Source organism: Protobothrops mucrosquamatus, unplaced genomic scaffold, assembly GCF_001527695.2.
Source record: "Protobothrops mucrosquamatus isolate PMUCROS unplaced genomic scaffold, P.Mucros_1.0 scaffold2539, whole genome shotgun sequence".
Lineage (NCBI taxonomy): Eukaryota > Metazoa > Chordata > Lepidosauria > Squamata > Viperidae > Protobothrops > Protobothrops mucrosquamatus.
In genome coordinates, this window is record NW_015388600.1 from 159,874 (window position 1) to 169,720 (window position 9,847).

General features: G+C 43.3%; 1 protein-coding gene across 1 annotated transcript in view; it reads right to left on the reverse strand.

Annotated features, from left to right (window-relative positions):
• LOC107295856 (sulfotransferase 1A1-like) overlaps positions 1–9,630 on the reverse strand; it is a 166,446-nt gene extending 156,816 nt beyond the window's left edge. Inside the window, exons 1-2 of the mRNA XM_015825190.1 lie at positions 9,605–9,630; positions 6,943–7,070 (exon numbers count right to left, since the gene is read on the reverse strand). Coding sequence (XP_015680676.1) covers positions 6,943–7,070; positions 9,605–9,630 — 154 coding nt within the window. The remainder of the gene's footprint in view (positions 1–6,942; positions 7,071–9,604) is intronic.
• Positions 9,631–9,847: the final 217 nt, after the last annotated feature.

Consider the following 9,847-nt stretch of genomic DNA (forward strand, 5'->3'; position numbering starts at 1 on the left):
CTTAAGATGTGTGGGCTTCAGGGGAGAAGAATAGTCCCATAGAGCATAATGCCCAGCCATAAGCAGTTTGCTAATGGCAAGAAGTGAGGCTCAGTGTTGGAAGATTGTATTTCAAGGATATGAAGCTCTGTGTGAAAGTATTTTAGACCCAAACAGTCCTTTAATACAGAGAAAAATGTTTCTTAAGTCCAGAACAAACAAATTCGCTTCAAAATAGCTAGGAAGTTTACTGAGCCTGTCTTAGCCATGGTGAAGTGTCTGCCTTGATGATGGACGGTTTCGTGGTAGTGTTGAACCAACAGGTGCGTGACATGTTGACGGGCTGGAAGGATGATAGGGTGCTTGAAGTCTGAAGCCATCTCAGCCTTGTCTAGACGTCCTCCTACTCAGAGCAAGTTGTGACTATCCAAGAATGGGTTCAATTTCAGCAGTGAACTAGACTTCTAGTCTAGCTTCCAGACCTTCAAATTCCAGTGCCGTGTCCATACCGTGTCTCGCTGCACACTTCGAAGAATCCCTCTCTCAGCCTGGAGACAGCTGTCTGGGAAGCTCATCTCACGGTGCAGGAAACGAACGATCACTACCACGCCTGCTACGAGAGGTCTCCATCTGGAGAAGCGTTCGAAGCAAGTGGGATCTAGGAAATAATGGAGAGATGATTTTTCTGTCTCCTTGATGTCTGTAGACAGTCAGACAATCTGGGCGGTCGTTTTTTGCCCTGACCACTGGCAAGTAAAGAATTCAGATGGCTTTTTATAGGGCAAAACTGGATGGAAAACAAGAGATGGAACAGGTTAGATAGTAAGCAGCATGTCTGTACTCCATGCCACAACATTTTAGTACTGGTCCCCTCATTGTGTACTAAGTGCAATCGGGGGAAAAGAAAAGCCATATGTTACAATCCCAACAGTTTAATTCAGTGTCTGTCAACCTTGGCAGCTTGAAGATGTGTGGACTTTGACTCCCGTGGCTAGTTGGGGAATTCTGGGAGTTGAATCCACACATCTTCAAACTGCCAAGGTTGAGAAACATGATTAAGTGACTCATGCCCATTTTACAACCTTCTTTGCCATGGTTGTTAAGTGAACCACTGAGTTAAGTGAATCATGTAAAATGAATCAGGCTTCCCCCATAGATTTTGCTTGTCAGAAGCTAGCTGGGAAGGTTGCAAATGGCAATCACAAGACCCCGGGAGGCTACAACTAGTGTAAATTGCCAGTTGCCAAGCACCCAAATTTTGATCATGTGACTGAAAGTGTGAGAACTGGTCACACTTTTTTCAGTGCCACTGTAACTTCAAACAATCGCTAAACACATGGTTGCAAGTCAAGGACTACCAATGTTGCTACAAAGAGGTTAACAAATGAAAGTCCTTCTGGAACTTTCATCTCCTTTTGCCAAACCATGCTGGGCCCCGAATCACCACCTAATGGTTTTCTTAAATGTCAAGGTCATTATGACTATTTTCTTCCTATTTGCGAATCTATTCTTCCAGACACATTATATAAAGACACAGGTCTCCAAAGATGTTTGTAGGGCTGGGAAAAATGGAAGGAAAGATAAGAGATTGACTAGCAGGAAGGTGAAGGAACTCAGTTATAGCAGCACTTGAAGGATCTGGTTATGTAGTAATCAGTGCTCAGTCATTGCAGGGTGCAAATATGGCTGCCCGCCGTCGCAGCATTTATTCTTTTATACAGTTTTACAAGCAGCAAAAGTTTAACATGGCAATAGCATAGTAACAGCATTTCTATTGGTGAAACCCCTTGCCAATCATTAAGAATATAGAAGCCAGAGGCCCAGAACAGGGAACAGTTGGCTGTAACATTCTGTTGGTGTAAGCTAGCTGATATCAGGCAGGTGAGGTCATTGTACCAGCCTGGGGTACTTTCCCACATTGCCATAGTGATGTGAAGGGAAGAGATAATGTAGAGAGAAGAAGCGCGCAGGCGTTGGAAGGGCAGTTTGCTGCACACAACCTCTACCTGACCCCCACCTCTACATCTCACTCTTTTTTGTTTTGTTAGACGAAATATCGTCGTAAGAGGGGTTAATAAAAGGATTATAATCAGGAGAGGAGCATCCTTGCAGTTGTTTATACAGGGCAAAAACTTGACCCTGAGGCAATGTGGGAGAGAATTTGGGGCTAAAAGCTCTGATACATATATTGCAAAATGAAGGAATACATTGCAGAAAACAGCACCCACCAAGATCCTAAAGTATCAATTTTCAAATCAGAGGCCAAATTGTGTAAAATATTAATCTGGTGCTGGATGGTTCGTGAATTATCAGAAATATTAAAACAACACTTTCCCTCAAAACTTACACAACCCAAATGCTGACGCAGAAGCAAATAATCGATAGCAACGCGATTTTGCAAAATAGCTTTTCTCAAATCTTGCAGCTCATGGTTGATTGCTGACATAGCTGAAGAAGTAGCATTAATTGTTTTTGCTAAATTACATGCAATAGCATTAATGTTGATGTGAGCATGAACAGCAAGTCCTGGCACACCCACTAAAGACATAGTCAGTGCCACATATTCTGCTTTATTAAGTAAGGTTGTCTCAGAGTCACAAGTGCTGTCTAGCGTGACCCCACGTCGAGAACGGTTCGAGTGAACTTGTTGTTTGGAAAGCAAAACAGGAATCAGCCGGCTGAGGCAACACTGCGCTTCATTAATATTAGCAGGAATATAATTAAAAGTTTCTTGACCACACGTAAAAAACCATCCTTGCAGTAGCCAAATATGTCCAAAATGAAAGAAAGTCTCTTCAAAAGCTGTGCAGTTTAAAACAGGTGAACTAATGCGACGACAGTGAGGTTTTTTACTTGAAGAAGTACAATTAACTATTTTTGCACATGTTATATTTGCAGGGATTGCTACCACCGGGGTGTGCAAAGCAATAGTGTCGGGGTGAATAATAAGCAGTAACCCCCCCAGCTAGATATAGCCTTATAGTTAAAGTTCCCATTGAATAAAATTCTGCTCAAGCCAGTGAAGTTTTGAATTACTGCAGAAGGGGTGCAAACAAAGACTAAACATGTAGAAAGCAAATTTTCCATGTCATACATTTCAGATAAGCAAAAGACATCATTTTGTGTGATGTTAGCCAGCTGCACCCATAGATTTTGCTTCATTCGTTGCTCAAATGATTGTTTGGGTGGGATGACAGTTGCTGTTGTCAAAGAGCAGATGTTAACGATCAGACACAAACAAATGATGGCTAAGGAATTTGCAGTTAAAACCGCAAAAATGGCAGCGCACAGGTTCTCGGGGATTTGCTCTACTTGTTGCTGTTGTCGCACTGCCTGTGCTTTGGCAGTCAAGTTCTTCACATCTCCCCATGTCACTGGCCGACTGGCATGTCGGGATCGGATTGGTTGCTGTGCCATCTGTAGAGTCACCCTTGCCATTTCTGGGACCGGGTCCAGGGACTGGTGTCACGACATCCCTGGCTGGGTGAACGTAATGTGCTGGAATTCACAAAGGTCCTGTAGTAGTAAGCACAGCAGCATAGCCTCGCCCCCAAGTGATCAGAGGGACCGGTCCCAACCATGCTTTGTCGAGTAATGCCCGATAATATACTAGAGGTGGAGGCAAGCTTGTTTTCTGTTGAAAGTGTCTCTGATAAGTGGTCGAATTTTGAATGGAAATATTCAATTGGTGTAATGTAAATAATACTTTTTTAAACTGTTGTGTTACCCATGACAAATTGGGTACCCTAGATATCCGTCCTTTTTTATTTGTTTGTGAAGGCAGTCCTTAAAGGACCGATTAGCACGTTACACGATGGCTTGATCCGTGGAATTATAGGGAAGGCCATGAGTAAAAACAATATTCCAGGTTGTGCAAAATTGCAAAAAGGCCATTGAAGAATAGGCTGGCCCATTATCAGTTTTTAAGGAAGAGGGCTTACCCAGGGCTGTAATGGCCGAAAAAAGATGAAAAATAACATGTGCAACAGTTTCTCCTCGTTGAGGAGTGGCCCAAATTGTTTCTGAATAGGTATCAATAGATAAATGAATATATTCCCAGTAAGCCAAAAAGAGAACATGGGTAACATCCATTTGCCATAGTTGATTAGAGGCAAAACCATGGGGATTAAGAAGACATAAAAAAAAGTTAGGCCCAGGAAGGGAGGAGTGACTGCGTATATGAGAAATAAAATATAAATGCTTTCAGTCTTGTAGCAGCTGCTGTCAAGGGAAAAACAAAGTCATGAGATTGGGGTCGATCCTGGGCGTGATGTAAGCACCTGGAAGATTAAAAATAAGTTGGCACACATAATGAGAGTCAGAGATTAAGTTAAAAGGCTGTTGAGAAAAGGTGTGAAAAGCCAAAATAGCAGCAGATAATTCTGAGCATTGTGGTGAGGATTGTATTGCAGTGTAGGACACTTTCCAGGTATCATCATAAGGATCCTTGTAAGCAATTGCTCCTCTCGTTCTCCCTCCATCGGAAAAAACAGTAGGAGCTTGTGGCAAGGGAGAAGGAGAAAGCAGTGGGCGGACAGGAAAGGAAAAAGACATTAAACCAGGGCTTTTCAACCTTTTCACCCATTGTACCACTTTTCAGATAAGGCAATATCCGAGTACCACCACTCGCAAACAAGGTATCAAAAACTTGAACCCCCCCCCAAAAAAAGGAAAAAAATGAGAAAGTACAGGTAGTCCTTGACTTACAACAATTCGCTTAGTGACTGTTTGAAGTTACAAGCGAATTATGACCATTTTTCACACTTATGACTGTTGCAGCATCCCCAGGGTCTTGTGATTTACATTTGGATGCTTGGCAACTGATTCATATTTATGACGTTCAGTGTCCCAGGGTCATGTGATCAATGGCGGGGGGGCATGGCCAGCTGATCACTCAGGTTGCAGGGTGCCTGTGGGGGGAATCCGTGGGTCTCTGGTGGAGGGGGATGCGACTGTGGCAGGTGCCTGCCTGCCTTCCCTCCCTCTTTCCCATTGTCCCTTCCTTCCTTCTTTCCTTCACCTCCCCCTTTGTCTCTTCCTCCTTCCCTCCCTCTTTCCCATTTCCCTTCCTTCCTTCTTTCCTTCACCTCCCCCTTTGTACCTTCCTCCTTCCCTCCCTCTTTCCCATTTCCCTTCCTTCCTTCTTTCCTTCACCTCCCCCTTTGTTCCCTTCCTCCTTCCCTCCCTCTCTGTCAAGCCCCCGCGGGCTTGACATGAACAGGCGGGGGGAGGGGTCGAGGACGACATGCGGGGCGGCAAAGGAGACCAGCAGCCAGCGCCGTTCTACCTGGCAGCGTGGATGCCTCCCAACCAACAGCTGAGCGGCTCCTACTCTTAGCCGCCGAACAGCTGATGGGCGGGAGGCAGAGGCAGGGAGGCAAGGGCCGATGGAGCAGCCTGAAGCTGAAAGGCTCTGTCTCTCGGCCGCCGAACAGCTGATGAATGCGAGGCCCGGTGCACAGCCGAAAGACGCTCACGGGACTGGAAGGCTGCAGCGCTGCAGCTCCCATTGCCCCTTCCTTCCTCGTTCCTTCATCCTGTGCTACGCCGCCCAGACCCCAACCTGGTTTTGGCAGGCAGCAACACATCACGGCCCTGCCTGTGCGCGCAGAGGCAGAGGAGAGCACACAGGCAGGGCGGGAATGTGGCCGGTTCACCTCCCACTTTCAGGCACGTACGTTAGAACCGGCTTACATGAAGAAGTGACTTCCCCCCCCCTCTAATAATTGACTTTCTCCTAGCTTCTCCAGCTTTCCCTAGCAGGAAGAGATCAGCCCCTCTCGCTTGTCTGATCCAAGGGGTGCACGGGCATCCCAAGACCCGCTCCAGGTCCCCACTAAGCCACGATTCCCGGTTTGTAGAAAAGATGGGGGAGAAAGGCGATCAGTCAGCCAAGAGCCCAGCTGTTTCAGACTTTAAGCCAGGGCTTTTCAACTTGGCGGGCGGGCAGGCCGGCCATGGTGGAAATGGGGAAGGGTTAAATGCTGCGAAACAGTGGGGAGGGGGAGACTCAGGCGGCCGCATTTCTCCCTCCACACCCGCGTTCTGTTGGCTTTGCCTAGCGCGCGTCAGTAAGAAGAGGGAGGGGAAGGGCAATACAGATCCCACTGACCTGCGTGCACCAGAAGAAGTCAATCCGGTTGCTGCACAATGAGTCCCTGGGGAGGGCGGGGCCTTGCTCTGCACCTGTGCTCTTCGCGCGCCACCTGCAGGGCATGTTCGGTAGGATTTGTGCAGGCTGCCGCCAAACAGCATGTTTTCCACAAACAAGTGAGCTGGGAAGGAGCGGAGGAGGGGGGGAGGAAGGTGACGCGTGGGGGAGGAAGGCGACGCCGCGTACCACCAGCCAGGTGGTCGCGTACCACCAGTGGTACGCGTACCACCGGTTGAAAAGCCCTGCTCTATAGAACATCATTCTCCCTAAGATAGGGGTGCCCCCCACCCTATTGCTTTTCTAAAAGGCCCTAAAACATGGTTTTGTCAGCGGACCTGGAGAATACTAATGGAGATGGAGCCAATCAAGTGGCTGTTTTGATGGTGTTGTTGCTATGGGGAGTGGAGTGCTTTTTTTATAGTGTTTTTATTATTTGGTGGGTTTTTAAATAGCAGTAGCAATAGCACTTAGACTTATATATTGCTTCATAGTGCTTTACAGCACTCTCTAAGTGGTTTACAGAGTCAGCATATTGCCCCCAACAATCTGGGTCCCCATTTGGACCTCGGAAGGATGACCTTGAGCTGGTCGGGATCAAACTCCTGGCAGTGTGCAGAGTCAGCTACAATACTGCATTCTAACCACTGTGCCACCACAGTTCCTAGCTTATAAATGTTATAAGACACCTGGCGTCACCTATGTGTGAATTGGGCAGCTATTGTATATAAATTTGTTTAATAATAAAAAATTTCCTAGTTTGTACCATTCATCTCAGCAGCAACCAATTTTCTAATGAGTTGACCACTCACTCTTGTCCACTTCTGCATGGGGTTCTCCCAGACTCATGGGGATCCGGAAGGTGGAGGCATTCTCGGACTCAATGAGGCAAGCCAGCTCTTCATTGGTTAGGTCGGGTGGTGAAGAGATGTGCTGGGATCTGCAGACATTGACAAAAATCTTCTCACCAGAACTTGTGTGGGTTTTAAGGCAGAATCCTAGGCAGGGAAAAAAAGGTGCCAAATGAAGATGTCACACACGCAGCAAAACTAAAAGTGACAATATCTTTCCTGCAATTTGGCAGACCAAATTTCTTCCTATCTTATTGTAGGATTCAAATGTGGTGGGATGCAAGTGGAAATTGAGCCCATCCACTGCTAACTAATTCTACTGAAATAAAGCAAGAATTGTCCAGGATCAGTAAAACTCTGTAAACCCTATAAAATCTTACAGATCAGGCTAGATCAGGCTTATTTGAACAATCCCAACCCTACCCTACCCTACCCTACCTTACCCTACCCTACCCTTCTACTCTGCTTCTGTCCCACCCACAGCAGCGTAGCAACTGGAACTGATATTTTTTCTAGCTTTCCAAATTTCCCTGCAAAAGCTTCTCTTTTGTTGTTTAAAAATCTTCTCCGTTTTGATACTATTTTTTTTACATGATAGGAATATAATGTAGTTATTTTTGTAATAGTCCACCTTTTTTTATATAAAAGTTTTATTGGTTTTTTCCATTTTTTTACAAAAGCTTAGGACACAACGTGGTGGTCAGAGTGTCAAATCATTCAAAAACAAAATCATATACATATAGCTCAAATTAATTATAAACAATTTCCTCTCTGTAAGGAATAATATTACTTATTAAAATTAATACAATTTTAGATAAAGTTCAATCAAAAAATCCTCAATCACCTTGCAATTATGATAATCTATATCCTGTGTTAAGCTTTACTAATTACAATTGTCATATTCCAGTTACATTTCAATAGACATATAGTTGGGATTTCAGGTATCCTTAATAATAGATCGTTCATTAAAACTATTTTTTTCCCTATCACAAGTGGCTCTACTCTCTCTCTATTAAAGTGTATTTTTCACGTTTAAAATAACAATATAAATCCAACAAATACAATTCTATTTTTAAAAATATATTCTATCATTTCATCAATCCACATCTATAAAAAATCTTTTTAAGCCCTTTTGTAAAGTTTACACCTTCAAGTACTTATCAAGTATAATGTCAGGAAATTCCCAGCCTTCATTCATTATTAAATCAAACAGAAATTCTCTATTTCAAAATAATTATCATATTTAAAATAATAGTGTAGTTCCAAAAAACAAACACATATCTATTTTTAAAAACATGTTCTATCATTTCATCACTCTACGTCTATAAAATCTTTTTAACCCCTAAACAAGTTTGCTCCCTAATAATTATCAACTATGATAACAGTCAATTCTCATCCTTCTTTCATTGTTAAATCAGACAAAATCTCTAAAGCCTTTTTAACCCATCAAGTAACATTTTATATCACATTTAAACCTGACTCTAGCTTTCTTTCTAGGCCAAGTTGGTTCCCATATTAAAACTTTTCGATTATCAAACCTCAAACTTTGGTTACAAAAGTTTCTAATCAATTCAAACTGAGCAAAATTTTCTTCTCTTCCTGCCAATATCATCTGGGTGTTATATTGACTTTTATTCCATATTATAATTGTAAATAAGTTATCCGCTTTGTTGTAGTTTCCAGAAAGTTGTATCTGAGTGTCAATCTTTGTAGTTTTCAATAGTTGAACTGAATCAGTTACAGTTAGTTCTTGATCATCCAAGTTATCCATCCATTGTAGGTAACGTTGTGTAGAATTAGTTGGCTCAGTGGTTACCACCTTTTCTCCCAGCGTAGATTCACCATTGGGTTGTAAGCATAATGTCTGTGTCTCTTTAGATTGTGTGTCTTGATGTGTGAAAGCCTGTTCAGTATTGCTCTGTTCTTCCTCTGGTGTTCCTTGTTCCATGGCTTGATTCATTGTTGGAGGGTCCGTTGGAAGTGCCAAGGTGGCATCTTTAGATTGTCTCCTAGATTTCCAATAAGTTTTGAAGTCTGCTGTCATTTCAAAAAAAAATTCCAATATTGGATCATAGTCAAGATATGGAGTATTTTCTTCCATTTTGGTGGTAGACTAGCCTATTCCTTTATTAGAGACTATATTTAACAAAAGTCCACAAATGTCCGCCTCCAAAGGTCTAATAGCCAGCTTCACCACCCAAATGTCAGATTATCTTTTCTTTTTTATTGTCATATGAAATCCAATCCCTCTTCCAATCACAAAGATAGAGTTGTAATGTCACTTTTGGCCACCAGATGTCCTCAGTGGACTGCAAGATCTTTTTTCCAAGTTGATAAAGAAACAAAAAGTTTTCACTCTTATTTTTTTTTAAATTTAACAAGAGAGGTATCTCCAACGTTATAAAGTTGATAGGAACAAATTAGCAATGTCCTTTTTTTCTTCTTTCCCCCCTAAATATCCCCACAGAGAAAGTCCAATGGTAGAAAAAACAACCAAAAAAGACAAAGAGTTTTTTTTAAAGCTCTTTTTCCGATATAGGCAGCCACCGCTTTCTTAGCAAAGGGAAATAGTCAGAGCTCTTTACAGGAAAGATCAGGATAGCGAGAGAAAAGGGAGTCTCACCCGGATTCACCACGGTGGGTCTTCATGCTTAGTTGTTCTTTTGACTTGCGGTTGGTGCAGCTGGGTGATCGGCCATTTTACTGGCCAATCTTCTTCTCGGTCGGCCCTCAGAGTTTGCTCGCACAGACTGACTACAAGCAGCGGCATGACAAAGTAGCAACAACGGTGCATTGGAAGATCTGCAAGAAATATCATTTGCCTGTAAGCAAGAACTGGTGTTATCATAAAATAGAGAAAGTCATA